Genomic DNA, 18,590 nt, shown 5'->3' with positions numbered 1-18,590 from the left:
TAATGTTTTCTCTAAATGTTCCTGCTATGTGTATATTCTAGAATGTTCTCTATGTCCCATCTTCTCCAAGGCTGGGGAATGCCTGTGACTTGCTCAAGGTTGGAGCTGGCCCAGGAACAGATTTCTGGTGGTTAGATCTCTCCCCACAGTGACATGCATTGCTTTCAGGTTCTAGGAGCCCTGGCTGGCCTCACAAGAGGCTTCCCTGTGTCACCTCCAGGACTCTCACCAAGTGTCTACTTAGATTTGAGAGCACCTACTTTCTCACTCTACACAGAAGTACACTATTTTCCCTTTTGCAGTTGTATCTCTTTTATGTTTTAAAATAAAAGTAAACTAGTAAAATTATCTCACTTTTCACTCTTTAAAGTTTTAAAAATTATTCTCTCCATTATAGAACAATTTGATTGTGGAGGTCTGGTCCCACTGATGAGAGTAAATCGGGCTCGAGTGTTTAATTCACATTTTATAACAAATAATGTCAGCATTAATTTTAGTTCAAATTTATTCATTCACTCAACAAGGAGTTAGCACCTTCTATCTAGGATTATAATATTCTAGGAAGTTTGCAGCACTATTCGGTCCTCCAGTCAGCTGAACTCCCTTACTGGTGACAGTCAGCTATACAGTCTGCAAATATATAGCTACAGTCAAAGCCCTTTGAGGTTCTTGAAAGGAAAGTGTGGGATTCCATTTTGGCCAAAGTCTAGCTCAGGGATGGCAGCTCCCTTTCTCAAATACTGATGTAATAGGGTTTGTCAGTGGGTAGTACACTGGCTCTTGGTCACTAGAATAATGGTCCACATAATAAATAGGCCAACAGAGCTTCAGACTGAGGGTAGAGCATTTGCCTAGCATGTGTGAGGCCCAGCTCAGCAATAATAATAATTAATAATAACAATAACAGAATAGCCTCAAGGTTGAGATCCAGACTTCCCTCTATTTTGACTTTTTCTCCCTTAACTAGACCCAGAATGATTCCTGTTGATCCTCCAAGGACATTATTCAGGAAATATTAGGCACTATGTTTTATACAAACTGAATATCATGCATGGAAGAAAATTAAAAGCTCTGACAATACAAATAGGAATCACAGGGCATATCTTTTTCTGTGGCAAAAGAGAACTATAGTCATTCTTATAAGCAGAAACTGCTAATCCCTAAAGCCTATGAGTAGAGAGGAAAAACCCAGGAGAAAGAAATTAATAACTTCCAAAATGTGGCTTTCAAAACTGAATTAATAAAAATATCCCTCTTTTAAGACACTATAATAATAAAGGTTTTATTTTCCAAAACCTTGATACACCAAAAAAAAGAGAACAAAACCCCACAAATTTCTACAGAGGAACCATGCAAATATTATTCTCTGGTCCTCAGCAATGGAAGAAAAACAAAAGGGATCTCTTTTCTTTCTTTGACTGAACATCTTAGTGATTGTTCTATTTATTTATTTTTATTTTTTGTGTATGAGTGTATTGCCTGCCTGTATGTAAGTGCACCTGTGTCATGCAGTGCCCGTGGAGGTCAGAAAAGGGTGTCAGGCCCCTGGAACTGGAGTTACAAATGGTTATTAGCCACCATGTGGGTGCTGGGAATCGGACCTGGGTCCTTTGCAAAAGCAGCCAATGTTCTTAACCATTGGGCCATCTCTCTAGCCTCCATCATAGTGATTTTAACCTCACCTCTCTCACACAACTTTCAGGCAACTGGAAAGTAAAATCTCTATTTGTTGTGAACCCTCTCCATCTTATAAACACATACTCTAACTGGCTCAGAAAAAAAAATGTCACTGAGTTTCTTAACTCTTCTACAAATATATTGTTTTCAAATGTGTACCAAGCACATCAAAGGATTGGCCTTACAGAAAATGTTGTGTCTTATGAAAGGACAGAATGTTTCCTCATTCAAATAAGGCCACATCAGATAATAAATGAGAGAGACATTTATGTTCACATTAACACCGTGAATTAGAACACCTGTGCAGACAATGTCAATCCCAACATTGTCCCAAGACCCTTCCTTTAAAATGGAAATGAATGCTGATCAGTTGTGTAGAGGCAGTGGTCAAGAATCAAACCACTGAAAGTGGATTCTTCGCCTCAAACCTTTGCTGTACTATCACTTCCTCCCCCAGATGGAACTCAAAAGAAGCACAAATGACAATACTTTTTATATCCAATAAGAAAATTCTATTATAAAACTTCATATATCCAATAAGAAAATCTCCTAAGACAATGGAAAATCCCCTAGATAGAACAAGCTTCCAACAAAACAATTCTCAGCTTTGCAACGCTGACTTTAGGAAAAGAGAGGGGCAGAGACAGCAAAGAGATGAGAACAAGGAACGAGAGAGGAAGAAAGAGATCACGGAGAAAAAGACCAGTGGCAGAAAAGAGCGTGTTTTCTGTCCTTTGAAAAGGGACTTAAATTTCTATTTAAATTTTCTTGAGTCATGAAGATAGTTTAAATAATACTCAACATTCTGGAAATTTTTCCACCTTCCAAAATTTGGGGGCAGATGACCAGATCTCGTGACCGCATGTAACTCCTCAAATGACTGAACACCCAACAATAGACTTGCTTCTGAGTTGAGGCATTGTGCTTCCAAAAAATCACAACCTGTCCTTCCTAGATACCTTACCTAGGTATTAACTGATTCATTCACTCACATGCTGGGATAGATCTATGTCGAGCCAATTTTTTGGATACTTACTCTGTGATAGAGAAATAGCAATCTGAGAACATAGTAGTCAACAAGAGATATATCATCCATGCCTAGAAGATAGGCTCATCCATATTTTTGATGATGCAGTTTTGTCTAATGTAGTTGAGTACCAAAATATGAAAGTTAAAGTCAAAGATAGATGAGGATAAATAAATTTGTCAAGTACTTGTCTTTCTTAGTGTTAAATAGTTTCCCTTCTTCCGCCTCACCAGGCGCTCAGATGAAAGCACTTGACAACAGTGTTCACTGAGAACGTCTAGAACATTATTGGTACTAGAATCCTCCAGTGTTTTATCTGTTGTATTACTGCAGATGTGTCCTTTTATGCCTCTAACCCTCACTGCACTGCTTTCTCGTTAAACGTACTTGCCGAAGCAAGAGCCGTATGTAGGGAGAAGTTTTCATGAAAGACATAAAACTCATAGGCTGCAGGCATATCCCCATGGTTGTGTTCAGAGTATTTGTCAAGAACAGACCACCTTTAATTACACAATGAGATGACTTTCAGTTGTTATGGACCAGACTTTTAAAATGTCTAGAATAGGGAGATCCCTTTTGAAGAGTAATATTTCATGCCTGCTCTAACGCTGACAAAAGTGCTATTTCTCTCACTATCGCCACCTGGTGGACAGAACTGATTACTTTGGACCGCACTTAGGAACATGTCCTAGTATGACCACAAGATGGCGGCACATAACCAGGTTTTCAAACTCAAAATTACCAGGTCCATTGCTTCAGAAGAGGATAGGTCAGAAATACTTATACAAAAATCATAATTATATTCCACTTTCGCAAAGGCAAATGGAATTTCAGTTTTAATATTTTTAATGTTTCTCAAAGAAACTCAATTTATTGCAGAAATAGGAAAAAGTATCTAAAGTAACCAGATATTCAGTTTTTAAAAATTGTTTCATAAATACAAATAAATATTTTTCTGATATTTACCTCACGGAGTGAAATTTTTGGTAGTGTTTTTATGTCTTTTCATAATCTCTCTTTAATTGATGAGCAGGGGCAAGTCAGTTCTCTAGCATATACATTTGGAACTTGCAGACTCTTACCGAGCCTGTGACAGTGACTGGCTCCTGAATACTGCCAGTGTTAGCCTATGTAAGGTGCTGCCTAATCAGCCTACTTCCCTATCTGTTTCATATATGTTAGAATTGCCTAATGTTTCATGCATTATATTGTTGACATACCTCTATTTCCATGGCTTATACATCAAGACATCTTTTTTTTCTCCAAAAAAATTGCGCTAATAATCCTCTCTAGAAGGATTTCACAACAAAAATGACAGCCACTCTTATTTAGTTGAGCATTTACTGCATGCAAGGTTGAGTGATATTTCTAACCCAAGGGTCAGATTTATGTCATGCTAAATGCTAAATTCATTTTACAGAAGGTAAAAATGAGGTATTAAATAGTTAAGGAACATTTTTTAGTTTAAGCAGAATTATTGGCCTTTATGTCTGGCCTGAAAAATAGCTTAAACTTGTTCCCAAAAATCACGTGGACCAGAATTTTTTTTTTTTTTTTTTTTTTTTGGACAGGGTAGGCCTGCCTGTAGCCCCATCTGGCCTGGAACTTACTTTGTAGACCAGGATAGCCTTGAACTCACAGAGATACAGAGATACCCTCGGCCTCCCAAGTGCTGGAATTAAAGGCCTGCACCACCATACGTAGCTGAACCAGACTGTATTTTTAAAAGAAAAACCTATTCTTCTTTGCTTGAAGATAGGCCCCTCAAGGGAATAGCCTCCTTTGGGTATAAGAGCATTACTCTGACCTGAAGGTCTCCATAAATTCTAAAGATTGCTAAGCCAAGAGGCTTGACAGAGGGAAGAAGAAAGATGTACTTTGTGAAAAAAACAATCAATCCTTTCCAACCAGGATTGCATCAAGTATGGATCCCAGTGACACCCTAGAGTTACAGAAGACTTGTGTAGAAGTAGGTACCAGCGGGGCACTGGCAAACACTGGCGTGGGTCCACCGAAGAAGGAACCCTGTGCTTGTCTGCTCTTTCCTCATGCTGTGATGTATACTTTCTCTGAAGTGCCTTTTCAACAATATTAAGGCAGTATGTTAATTTCAACGAAAATGCCAAAGCAGCTATTGTGAAAGGTATGTAGTGACGAGTTTAACATAAAATCAAAATGACAGTGGTCAGATGATGAGGTGTACAGAGGATGCTGTCAACAGGGGACACCAGTGTAATGCACACCAAGAGAACCTGACTTCAATCTCAGATGCCCGGCTCACCACACAGGCTGGTTCCTGCTGGGGAAAATAATGTATTCCATGTTTCTATATGAACTTACAGTATGATGCATTTGTTAACTAGAATATTCACAGGTAATGTTCTTCAAATACACAAGGGTGGGGAGGGTGTTGATGTCTTTAAATACCCTCAGAAGTGCACCCTGGACTGCACCAGCAATCACAATACAAAAGAACAGTCAACCCGAGATTCCCTTCTTGGCTGACCAGTGTAGGGAAATTGTCCTTACCCATAGACAGAGCCTGCTCTTAGGAACAGGCTGGCTGGCAAAGTTTTGCTACTGTAAACTATAGCTAAACATTTGCAGGCTCCAGACGCTGGGACAGCTGTGCCCCTCTGCTAGCTTCCATATGGATGCTAGAAATGTTGTACTATTTGAGGGCTTCTCCTCCTGACTACTTTAGATGGACAGATGCAAGATCTAGGAGGAGATTAATAGGTTTTGTTGAACCTTAGTGACTTTGCAGTCCTGATTTCAAAGAACTGACCCCTTTGTGTTAAATCAGAGAGGAAAGAATTTAGCTACTCTAATTCCCTATTTTTCTAGGTCAGAAGCACTTTGGCACATGTATACTTTTCTCATGCTTCAATGATTCTAGATCTTCTGTTTGGAACATTGTATATTCACAGTGCTTGTCATCCAATATCAAATAATGACAGACACAGCTCCAGACTCCATGGACCCCAGAGCCCAGTGAGGAAGACATGTAATAATCATAACATCAATCACATTGGAAATTAAAGCTAAGATGAGTGTAATAAAAAAAAAAAAAACCTTGTAATAAGGAGACTGGAATTTATCAAAGAGAACAAGAAAGATTCACACCCCTTTGGAACTGACAACCCAATTCTGAAATCAGTGAGCTATAGATCACTGGGTCATAAACCCCCAGGGAGACAAAGCCTGCGAGATGATAGATGTTGCGCTGACTAGAGGGGCGAAGGTGTTTAAGAGAGCCACAGACACCAGGCTATGGATGTCTCTTCACTTCAGAACCCACAAGAAACCAGGAATGAATTTCAAGTAAGGCCATAAGATGACAACTGTCTGGTGAGAAAAGCTCTTCTGTGGCTGAAGGAGGCAGTCATTTCACTTCTTCGGTGAGATCATACCAGAGCAGGGCTGTGTCCTGATGGACCAGGAGAAGAAAATCTAAATCCCACAGCCACCAGCCACTGTCAGCTTCCATATCTAACCAGTCGTTAAGTTGGTCTTGAGATATAAAATGACATCCAATAGATATTTCACACATTAACTTCTAGAAATCCAAGAGAATTTTGATTTGACAAATACACTTAAAAAGAAATACAATTATTTGACCTGTCAAATCTCGTTCAGTCTTGACATGCATTTATATATGGAACAGTGTGTGTGAAATCTACTGCATCTCACGGTCTAACATAAGCACTAGAGATTAGTACCTGTCTCATGTACTGTTGTTGCCCTTGTGAGCTTATATTCTAATGGAAGGGACAAACCATAAGCAAGCAAGCAAGCAAGTATGATGTGATGTTGGCAGAGGCTTGATCTAGTGATGCTCAGTGAAAGAACAGAGAAAATGGCAAAGGGTACTGTTTTTGAAGACGTGATGGGGCAGACCTGCCTGTATTGGTGACTTCTCAGCAGCAATCTTTATCTGAATGACATGACTGTGTGAACAATACAGAGATCTAGGAGACTATTTCTAGCAGACGATTAGCAAGTGTGAAGGTTTTAAGCTTAAAAGGAGAGTGGACTTTTGCCTGCTAGATGAAATGTGACAGATCAATTGACTTGAGCGGAGTGTACTGGGGGTAAAACGGCAGAATGGGCCTGAGGAGCAGACACATTCTATGGTTGCATGCAGTGCAGTCAAAGGCGCTTTCTCATCCCACACTGGAGTTCTTGCATTTGTCTATAAGCATGGCATGTAGTACTGAGTCTTGGTAGTTGTCAATCATTTTTGCTACCTCCAATCACACATTTAGACCAAAAGTGTCTCTTTCCACTTGCCTTTTATTCAGTCTTTATCAATCTCTGTTCCTACTAAAATGCCCCATATTCTCACTTTCCTTTTAGTGGAAAGTACTAAACTACCATCATGTTTATTTTCAATTGATAAAGCATTTTTTTATTGTTTTGTTTTGCTAAATGTTTCTTTTTTAGAAATTGGCACCACCGTGCACTTCAAGCAAAAAGGTATGGCTCTTATTTCTGATTACCTTCTGTATGTTATTTAAAATCTCACAATAATATATGGTGGTATTATGTACTCAAGTTTAATTTAGCTCAAGAATTTGTGATAACAATCTCCATTACACGTTTGACATTATTTTTTTCATATTTCAAACTTTTTTATTAGCAAAAAGACCCTGATCTGACCCATCACCTTTGTAGTGCATTATATACAGTGATTCACTTTAAAATCTTTGGAAATGGGGCTGGAGAGATGCCCCAGTGTTTAAGAACACTGGCCTGCTCTTGCAGAAGACCTGAATTCAATTCCCAGTACCCATATCGCAGCTAACAATCATCTGCAGCTCCAATTTCAGGGGATTCGATGCCCTCTTCTGGCATCTGCAAGCATTGCACACATGTGGTGTACTTACATACTTACATGCAAAACATTCATACACATAAAATAAAAACAAAAATGAAATCCTTGAATTAAGCAAGTTATTTCCCACCCAGTTCTCCTCTCCCCATTTCTTACATTGCTCATCTTATGCATCAGTGGCTAACTTCCATAGAGCTGCACGTTTTTTAGAATGCCCACTTCCCAATGGCAAAGGTCTCAGAAGAGATAAAGAGGTGATTTCACAGTTACTTGTGGACCATTCAAGTAAATGTGTTGCTGGACTCCAACACCTAGACCAGGCATAATAACTAGAGCAGCAGCCCCTACAGTGAAACTTGTGAGTGGTTCCTTTATCCAGCCTTACTCTCAGATCTTCCTAAGGCCTCACTTGCTGCGGGTAAAGCAGCACCTCCGACCCTCCTAGGAAATGTCATTTCATGAACTCCATGTGCTTCCATCACCCCTGTGACACACAGTCCGCATTCAAGAGCAGTGAGAGCCAGTCAAAGCTTCATAAAACGGATCCTAAAATGCAAGCAACAATTAATTCTGACTCACCCTCCCAACAAATCCATGCAATAATTCCTTATAGCACCATGCAATATTCTCCAAATAAGCACCACAGAAGCGCTGGTGGTGAAAGTTGTCACCTTCCCTAAATCCTCATGGGCATCCTCTTGGTTTTTACTGGCGTTTTGTGAAAATATCACCCTTTCTGGGTCACAAAAGGGGTGAGACCAACGTGATCGTTATCAATAGCAAAAACCTATTATCTTGGGATTTAGACCCTGCCAGCATGCATGAACCAGAAAGGTACTGTGGATGCTTTGACGCTTACTTCTAAGAAAGGTCCTGCGCCCTCTTTCTAGCCTACCTTAGCAGGTCCTCAAATACTGCAGTAACAACGGGGCATTAGGAACGTTCATTTGGGAGCAGGACTGTTTGAGACAAGAAGACATAAAATATTGCTCTCTTTAGCCATTTTCTACCCAATTCCATGATTACACATTATCAATTAATTTGGCTGGTGGTACATGTAAAACCTTGGAGTTTTGATGTGGATGATGAAATAAAGTATAGCATTTTTTTCTTATTGCAAATACCATCAAGATATAGCACCAAATCGGCCAAAAGTTGTAACTAATTTTTTCTAATGTGGGCCAAATGTACTTGATATTGTTTTTGCTTTGTTTTGTGTTTTGAGACAGGATCTCACATCGATCAAGCTGACTTTGAACTCCTTATCCCTGCTTCTCTTCCAGGACTGCAGGCATGCACTACTATATCCGGCATTTACTCGATGCTTCTTGAGGGAAAAGATATGATGATTTAAACTTTGTTAGGAGAATACCAAAAATCTCACTTTATAGAAAGTGAAGATAGTGCATGAATACTTGTATTTTCTCTCTCATCTGCTCCAACATGGAGGTTATAAAGCCTTGAATCCCCATTTCAATCATGCAGAAGAAGCTGTAGTAGCAGCAAGTGGGCAGGAGGTGGCGCCAAAGTCATTCTTGTCGTGCTTCCTTTTCACTGTGTCTTTCCAGGACATCAACACGCCTTCCTCTCAGAACCTGTAAATCGCACAGAACAGAGATATTTAGGAGATTCTGTGCACTGTTGCTCTCCATTATTCGACATTTTTTCAATAATTTTTAAATTTTTCTTTTATTTTGAGTCATTTCATCAGCCTTTAACAATTTCAAAAACAATTCTTTGTTATGTATAAAGATAGCTGAAAGGAACACAGGGAGATCACTGAGAGCATGGTTGGAAATGACTTTGAATTAATCCAGTCCCAAAGAAGAAATAACAGAAAACTGCTGGTCTGAAGTCAAAAGTATCTCCAAACACTACTCCCAAAAACAAATGTTTCAAGGAAAACACCTTGTCCTTTGAGTTTTTACTAAAAGTCAAATCAATTTACTCAGAATCCCACATCATATTTGACTTGCCAAAAACTCATGTGCTTCAGTTTCAGGGTTTTTGATCAACTCTACCCTTAAGTGCTAGTTTTTCCCTTTTATAAACATGTCCATGGCAAGGTTCAATGTAGTGTTCACCTTAGTAAAGACCTGAAGCTGAGACCCTTGATCTTGCATGCTGACTCATGTTCTATTGTCCTGCTGTAGCTATATATTGCCCTTTAGGTTCAAACATTAAAAGCCTGGGTGTAGGACAAGCAAGATGGTTCATGGGGAAAATACCTGCTTCTGAGACCCAAGTTCCAACCCTGGGATCCACATGGTGGGAGAGAAATGGCTTCCACTCATTGTCCTCTGACAGCCACAAACACTCCATAGCATACATGTACACACACACACACACACACACACACACAATCAATCAATCAATCAATCAATCAATTTTTAAAACTTTAATCTAGTTCACAAACAAATATCTTTGACACAGGTTGATATTTCATTTAGTTCTGTAAACCAAATTTCTATGTTGTAAATAATAATAACATTTACTATTTACCAAGTACCACATGTATCAATATGTATGTATGTGTGTAACTGACATAAAGGAAGTAGTTAAATACCATGATATGGTTTTTGTCTGTGATATGAAAACCATGTAGTCAGTTTTCGAATCATGGCTCTATTTGCCCATCTATTCTTAAGGCTAATTTATGTTTGCAGACTCTTGCTTTCATTATATCTGTCAGTATATGAAAGCACTTGCTGAGCTTGGCCATCTGGCATAGGAAGTAAGATTTATCATTTTCATTTCCACAAATAAGCAGAAATTTCATAACTATTAACTAAACATAATTAATGATTTTGATGATTATTCTTCCCTGAAATAGCCATTCCTGTTTTATATATATATATATACATATATATATATATGTGTGTGTGTGTGTGTGTGTGTGTGTGTGTGTGTGTATGATTGCATATGCAACCTATGATGAGTCCCCAAATCTCACCCATTTACCCTGGTATTTCTCAAGTCAGTTTATTTACTCTCAAAACCAATTATAACAAGAGCAAGTCACATAAGCACATTAAATAGCTATCTGAGAGCACTTAATAAATAATAATTGATAGAGGCAAAGGTATCTTCACAGAAGTACACAACACATTTCAATATATAATAATACTGTTAGGAATAAAATATATAACTATTAGCATGCATAGTGGGATTTCATATTATAACCTAGAATAGCATGTGAAAGTAACAGTTAATCTTGTAGTATGTCTTTTGAAAGATTAGTAATATACATATATCTCATATTTGTATAGGCGAGTATCTATACAGCATGTAACCTTCCCTATGTGTGGACAGATGGATAGATGGAGGATAGATAGACAGGTAACAGATAAACATATAAGCATTAGCAAAAATGTTAGATATTGACATGTTTAGATGTTAATCTAGATTCATATATTTATTATACTTTTTAGTGTTGCATTATTTGTTTTCTTAAATATTTACTACCACTCAAATAAAATGATACAACTGTCTTCTTAGCCATCCATAGATACCACTCAGCTCTAAGATGTCAGACAAAAAACCTAGCCTGTCCCAAGCACTAAAAATCGTGGTGCTGAAATAAGCAAAATTGGGCTTTTTCTGGGGGTAAAATAGAAATCATTTTTGCTTAACTGTGAAAGACCTTAAATTTTGTGTGACTTTTACTCTGTTTTGAAGCCTTGCTGATTGCTATTGCACAAGAGTCCTGGGAGGCTGGCAGTCCCAAGCATCCAAATAGCTTAGGAGAGACACGACAAGGTCAGAAAGGACATTGCATGAAGTTTCAGGACACCTGAGACTGATGAATAATTACTACAGGTGCTTTGTACAAGATGTTTAATCTCCTTGAGCCTTTGCCCCTCATGAGGCTGGACTTGAAGGTAGTCGGTCTTCCTCTTATTATATGATGCCATAGCCAGTCAGGAAACCTCAGAAGTAGTAGTTTGATCATAACTGGTTAATGTTTAATCTGTTTATTCTGTTTCCATGGCTTTACACCAATACAGCTCATTTTGCATACTAGAGCTCAAAGTTTGCATATGTTCATATTTTCATATTTAGTAGTATTCTTTGGCATTCTAGCCAACGTATTCCGTCACTCATTTCTGGAAGACAGTAGATGTCTCCTTGTGGTTTTTGTCCAGGCTAGTCACTGTTTCATCAGATCTGAATTTCACTCACCAAATGTTTGATCACGACATTCACTGCTGCATTTCACGGTTGCACTTCACTGTGTTGTGGGGACAAAGACTCTTGAGCCAGATGCCAAAGTGAAAACTTCAGCCCCTCAGCTGACAAGTGATAGAAACTTGTACTATGGATGTAATTTCCATGTGCCTCTGATTTTTCACTGGAAAGTAGTTTTCATTATAGTAGGCACATCAAAGCACAGCTGAGTGTTAACAGAACATTGTGGTGTCCTACAATTGTTTCCTGGTTTTATTTTATTCTTGTCATTGTTTTTCTTATTTAAACAGAGCACAGATTAGAGGCCATTCTTGATTTCAGCTTTTCCCCTGTTATACTCCCTGCAATCTGAGGTTTCAACCAGTTTTGGAAAAGTCACATACCAGAGGATGCTTCCACAGTAGTTGCAAGCCATCACAACTTTGCACACACAGGCACTCACCTAAGATCTGCATATATGCCCTGAAAACTTCAAAGTAACCCATAATTAGTCATCCCAGTTTCCATTTTGAGCATCATTGTATAAGCATGTAGCCTTAATGTCAGAGTGAAAAAAAAAAAAGTCTTTTTTTTCTTTTAATGAAATATGAATACTGCTATACAAAAAAAAAAAAAAAAAAAGGAACTAAGACAAGCTGAAGATAACGGGCAAGCTCTTGAGTCAGACCTACAAATTCTACCTCAGTCCTGCTCAGGTCATCAGCATACAAGCCCCTCCTCCCTCTCCACTCCACCCACTGTCCTCCTCAGATCCAAACATATATCCTTCCCCCACATTGTATCTGCAGTGGAAATAACAGAGTGGTAGACAGGAAACCCAAATTACCATACTAGAATCAATTCTAGCTCAGTTCCCATCCCAGTTCTGTTCCAGCTTTGGACATACCTCTGAACCTCACCAAGTTGGTTGGTTGGTTTTTTTTTTTTTTTTTTTTTTTTTTTTTTTTTTTTTTTTTTTTTTTTTTTTTTATTTCTAAAATGTTGGGCAAGGTGATCTTTGTTTCTTCCTAAGACTCTAGAACTTTCCTTTTACCTTGTTAAGGAACTACCCATCCCTAAATACTACCTTGTAACAATTCCCTGCCTAATTAATAAATAAATAATTCCTGCTTCTCCCCTATAAAACAAAGAAATCAGACTGGTCTCACGTGATACTGATGGATCTGCTGTCATGAGTAGGAGGCAGAGCCTGTTTGGGCTGAAAGTTATACACCGTGCTTGGAACCTTAATGAGAGCTGGCTTTATAGTAACCACATGGAGAGCACGGGAGAGGAGGGTGGGTCCACAGGAGCCTGTAATCCATCAGACAGTGATAAGAGCCAGTTTAGGAACTTCTCCAGTGAACACAGTTTTAGATTTCAAATAAGCCATACCCCTTAAGATACTTGCACCTTACACAGGATAAGATTTAGGAAGGTTTGGAGCCCATCCTGGGCATGACACTGAGCCATCTGCACCTGGCCATGACCCTCGGTCAGCTGTCACGTGGACAGGGCAAAAGGTACTTACTCTGTCTTTTTTCTCTCTCTCTCTTGCTCTGCAGGACCTGGGTCGGTGAGAGGAATCAACGGATCCATCAGTCTGGCCGTACCCCTGTGGCTGCTGGCTGCATCTCTACTCTGCCTTCTCAGCAAATGTTAATAGAATAAAATCTAAAAATAATTACAAAAACACACAAAAAAATGCGTCACACAGGATACAGAGAGAGAGAGAGAGTGCAAGACGGGGGGAGACTTTTATTATTTCACAAATTTGTGTGTTTATAAATGAAGGGGGAAATAAGAAAATGAAGAAGAACATGAAACGCTTAAGCCAATTTTAAAGTCCATCAATAAAATTTGAGTATAATTCAGGGTGGGAAACTTCTTCCAGAATGTGTCTATCGTCTAAGAAAATGAATGCTATGTAAAGCTGCATCATGCTAAGGATATCTGATGTTGTACAAATAATACAACTGAAGAAGTACCAGAGGGACACTAACTCCCCCCACACACTTTATCCTTCTTTCACCCATTTTCATCTGTGGGGGAAAAATAAGGTCTTGCCTTTGGTGTTTATATTTTCATAATCTTTTTATTCTGTTTTTCATTTGAGCTGACTTGTAGCCATTTTGAACTATCAAAGGAAACCTGTGTCGAGCCTTTCTCAGGCTCCCCTGCCTCCACGACTGATCTCTAACTTTTGAGGTCATCCCTCTCCCTCCAGTGTGTTCTATCCCCCACCACATCCATTCCAGATATCCCCTTTTTATCCACCCCACCTCTCTTCGTCCCAGCAACCCCAGAACACTAGTCACGCCGCAAATGCTAGGAAGTGCCATTTTAATTTTCTTCACTGTGCGCGTGTGCTCAAGTCTCTCGCTCTCACGTGGGTGTATATGTGTGTGAGCGTGTGTGTCTCTCTCTAAAGCATGCCAAGGGAATGGTCCATGTGTACATAGACTCATTGTGCTGTAGATAACTGTCCTGCATTGTTATTGTGAGATGCGGCTGTAACAAGTTGCCGGGGGAGATGGCTGGGAGAGAGGCAAGGAGCAGAGTTCCTCCCCCATTCATGGCTGTCACATGACATCAGTGTGTATTCAGACCAAGTTGTGCTCCTTCGGAGGGCAGGACCCCATACTTCTCCTAGTCCCATTATCAGAACCCAGTTGGGAGTCACTCAGAATATCACTGTAAATGAAAGTGCCTACTATCAATGGGGTGAGCAGACAGGGGACGGATCAGTGACCTGGCTGAAACGACCTAAAAGAAAGAAAGTTTCTGATTTTACTCTGATTTCATAAGCTGGGGGAGTCATACATTGCCGTGCTTCTTACAGGCTGGGCCCTACTGCAGGAAAGAGCTGCATGTTTGAGCTAATTCCCAGACACAGGAGGGTCTCCAGGAGGTAACTCCCAATAGAAAAAGGATGTGCCCTTGGAGATCCCAAGCAGGCCAGTCTTGCCTCCTCGCTAGTCTTCAATAACACTGCATTTACTCCATCAATTCTCCTGAGCAGAGACTGTCACTTCTTTCAGATAAAATATAGTGAGTGAGACAGGAAGAGGACAGATGCCCAAGTCCCTTTCCATATTATGAAGATATTGTCACAGCCCCAATGCAAAGCATTGGCCATCACAAGAAGGAATTCAACTCTTTGTTCTTTAAGGATTTATTCCTAGAGTTCTAAGCTAGTGCTTAATTTGCTTGTCCTGATCCTTGAGGATATGTGTAACGCCATTGCTTACAGGGGCCCATCGCTGTCCTAAATCAGGCCATGAGAAGCAGATTATATTCATCTTTTTTGCTTAGACTTAAAATTATGAGAGTCATCTTGACCCTAACAGTGAAAAATGAGCTATTCCTTCACCAAGAGATCTGGGCAACTTGTGGTGATTCTGGAAATTATATGAGCATCCCAAGCTCGGCATCATCACATCACCAAAAGGATTTTCCCAGGAAAGTTCTTGATAGAGAAGGCTCCCTCGCTATTTGTAGGTATCTCTGTTAGGAAATCAATAATGGCTTTCATTTAGACTATAGACGCATGGAAGGGGTTCAGCTTAAGAAAGGACAGGGGTTTACTGTTTAGATCATAAGTGAATATAATACGTAGAGCCAAATCTCATGGCTCATCAAGTATTTGAATGTCTGAAATGACTTTCATGTGATACAAAGGGAAGAAAAGGAAGGAAGGAAAGAGGAAGGAAGGAAGGAAGGAAGGAAGGAAGGAAGGAAGGAGCAACATACTCTGTTCTAAAGGCCAAAAGTGTCAAAAGTATTTGGGAGCTCTTATCTAACCCCTAAAAGGATTTTAGGGTTACCTCTTCAGGGGGGGAGTAAAGGAAGGAAGGAAGGAAGGAAGGAAGGAAGGAAGGAAGGGAGGAAGGGAGGAAGAAGGAGGGAGGGAGGAAGGAAGGAAGGAAGGAAGGAAGGAAGGAAGGAAGGAAGGAAAGGAAGGAAGGAAGGGAGGGAGGGAAGGAAAGGAATTTGAACAGTGTTTTATATTTCTTCTAGAGGATTCTATCATTTGTTTCATAAACTTGTCACCTCCTTCCTTCATGAAGTTTAGACATGGAACAGAGAGCAGATTGGACTCAGGATGGGTAAGATGGCAAATCAAAAGAGAGGATAGTGATTCTTATCCAAGAAGGTAGCTAGTAGAACATAGGGAAGATGAACCATATTCCAACGTGGCATCAATTTATTGGCAAACAGGGAATTCTCTAACAGTCTAGTTTTAGTCTAGTTTTATTAGTACAATAATCAAAGGACACATGTTTCCTATATATTTAAGAGGTAGCCATACCCTTAAGTAAAACTTTGGAAGAGTGCTTGCTAGTTTACAGAGAGGAAATAAAGAAATGGGAGTTAATTCAGTATCATTTAGAATTAGTTTCAGGAACAGACGCCTATGGCATACCACAGGCTTTAACTATACCCCTGGCCTTCTTCAGGGTCTCCATCCTATCATAAGGATAAGAGCTTGGTGTTATGGGAGGAGCTTCTCCATTGGAAGGAGTGCTTGGCCATGTCAGTACCATTTGCTCTTTTGGATCTAATACCCTGGACCGTATAGAAAACAATTAAACTTATTTTAAAATGTGGTGTTTGCTTGTATCTCCAACAGGATCTGAGATTTTCTTAAAAATGTGCTCCTTGTTCCTATTTAGAGAAAATATTGCCCCCAAACATCATAGGTTTGAGACTGTTGCTGAGCCACATAGAGATTGAGGACAATGTAGTTTGGAGAAAGGTCAGAAACAAAGTAGGGCCAGAGGACCTACTACACCAAGTTTCAGCAGGAGAGTTCATCACATTGCTATAAACTGCTCCAAGGATCTTGTCAATTAGTAATCAAAGTACTGAACTCAGCCAACCGACTGGAAATAATATGAGAGGAGTGAAAAGTATCAATTAATCTTAACCACTAGTATATTTTATACCCTTTGCATACAAAGTGAAATTCCACCACTCATGAAATAAACTCTTTAGCCCCAGGTTTCACTTTAAAAAGTAGAAATGACCTTGACCCAGGGCACTTCCCAAAGAAAGAAAACTATCCTAGGCTTGATAACTGCAGGATTATACTTATGCTCTGTGCAATTGTTTATCAAAAAGACTGCCTTGTTGGAAAAACATCATTCTTCTTATGAAATTTAAAACCCCTCTGTCCAAATGATGGCTTATGGAAAATAGATGTGTTTTCTGTTGAGAAGGATTGCCCATTGGCTCTTTCCCTTCTCTTCCAAGTCAGACATTTTCCCCTTGCCATGGGCATTTTTTTTTTTTTCTTTACACAGGCAACTGGGGCTATTCATAGAGACCTCGTAAAAATACTCGTGATTTTCATGTTCTTGGAGGACAGAAACAAAAGTCTGTTTCACCTCCAAAGATGGACTTACCTCCTTTGCACACAGAAACTAGACTCCTCAGCATGAGATTGTTTGAGTTCTTACCTTCTCCTTACAGAGTCACAGGTCCATCTACCAGCTATGCTGTGACAGTTTCTATTGGCTAGTCTCCCTGAATTTTTCATTTGTTCTTTGCAGGATTTGAATTGTTTGTGGAAAAAATAATATATATGTGTATGTATTTTTTTTAATCTTATCTTTACAAATGCTATATTTGCAATAATGTATGTATAATAAGAAAAAATTTAGAACGATGCTTTAAACTTAAGGAAAGTATTGAATTTAGTTTATTTAAAAGAAAAAAAAAGAGATATGCTTCAGTTAGAAAGACATGGATCCCCATTTTGTCCATTTTGTTATTATTTGCTTAAAAGAAATTTGCTTATAACACCATGTGCTATGGGACTAACCTCATGTTAGTCCTCATGTTTTTCTTCATCCTCATAAACGTTCAGCCTGGATCCCCCAAACTGCTAGCTTTTATAACGATTCAAGTTCAGTATTATATCTGACCTAAAAATCTATCAAAATTCTGAAGACAAATAAGTACAGAATAAAAATGGCGAGATAAAGCCCTGAGGTAAGAAACACAAACCTTGTTCAGGAAGTCTCTTTCTTTCCTCAGTGGTTGAACTATTTCTCCTCCAAAGACTTAATCTGCCTCAGTGATGTAAATTTCCCATTATGGTTGACATAGTATCTGTAAACATTTCACTAAATGCAAAACAGAGTTTACATTTATGTGCATACCAGTGGAAAGGAAAGTAAACTATTCTCATCTGCTTTAGCTATGCTGTTCAAATGTCACCAACTGAAACTCAAGAAAGAATTTGCTTTTGCCTGTGGTGTACATCACCTTCCCCTTGGCAAGCAGCTGGTGTTAACATTAGTTTGAGGTTTAACATTCACACCAGCAAAATGTTTATGGATATTGTGGAAAACTTATTTTAAAATCCTGATTTCCTTTCAGCGCATTTGCATACTGTGTGCTGATTAATAAATTAGGCACCAATCATGTGTAAATCAATGTAAATCACTAGTTTATGTACATAATATAAACTATGTAAACTTCATTTTTCATGCAGAGCCCAAGTTCAGCTAAACCTATAAATCTTAAAGAAAAAGAAGTCAAACAAAGATGAAGAAAAACCAAAGCGTTTCACAGGTCAAAGGGCAAGAAGCAGGCCTCAAAGTCCAGGCAGAAGGTTGCCCCTCAGCCAAAGGAAACAGACAGGCAGGGACAGTCAGATGTTCCCATGTCCCAAGCCACATGCAAATGACTTCTCTTTGCTCTTTCTGTGTCTGGAGATTCTCAGTCCTGACCCAACCCTAGGCAAACTGAGTATCTGAAAAGAGAGGGGAGTGAAAGGGCTCCTGGGTCCCAGGCTGCCTGCCCCACTATCTAAGACATCTTTATAAATAAGTCCAAAAACGTCACCAATATCTTCCTGAGCAAACTAACGCT

General features: G+C 39.3%; 1 protein-coding gene across 4 annotated transcripts in view; it reads left to right on the top strand.

The window, feature by feature from the left end:
- The window catches only part of Lsamp (limbic system associated membrane protein), a 688,907-nt gene extending 675,325 nt beyond the window's left edge, over positions 1-13,582 (top strand). For 2 of the 4 annotated variants that reach the window (XM_008842878.3, XM_008842876.2), the window contains 2 exons: positions 7,151-7,183; positions 13,274-13,582. In XM_008842878.3, the coding sequence (XP_008841100.1) occupies positions 7,151-7,183; positions 13,274-13,371 (131 nt within the window). In that variant the 3' untranslated portion in view covers positions 13,372-13,582. The remainder of the gene's footprint in view (positions 1-7,150; positions 7,184-13,273) is intronic. The other 2 variants (XM_008842877.2, XM_008842879.2) reach the window with 1 other exon arrangement.
- Positions 13,583-18,590: the final 5,008 nt, after the last annotated feature.

The sequence above is a fragment of the Nannospalax galili genome, unplaced genomic scaffold (assembly GCF_000622305.1).
Source record: "Nannospalax galili isolate Female #2095 unplaced genomic scaffold, S.galili_v1.0 scaffold18, whole genome shotgun sequence".
NCBI classification, from domain to species: Eukaryota; Metazoa; Chordata; class Mammalia; order Rodentia; family Spalacidae; genus Nannospalax; species Nannospalax galili.
This window is presented reverse-complemented; position numbering and strand designations above follow the sequence as displayed.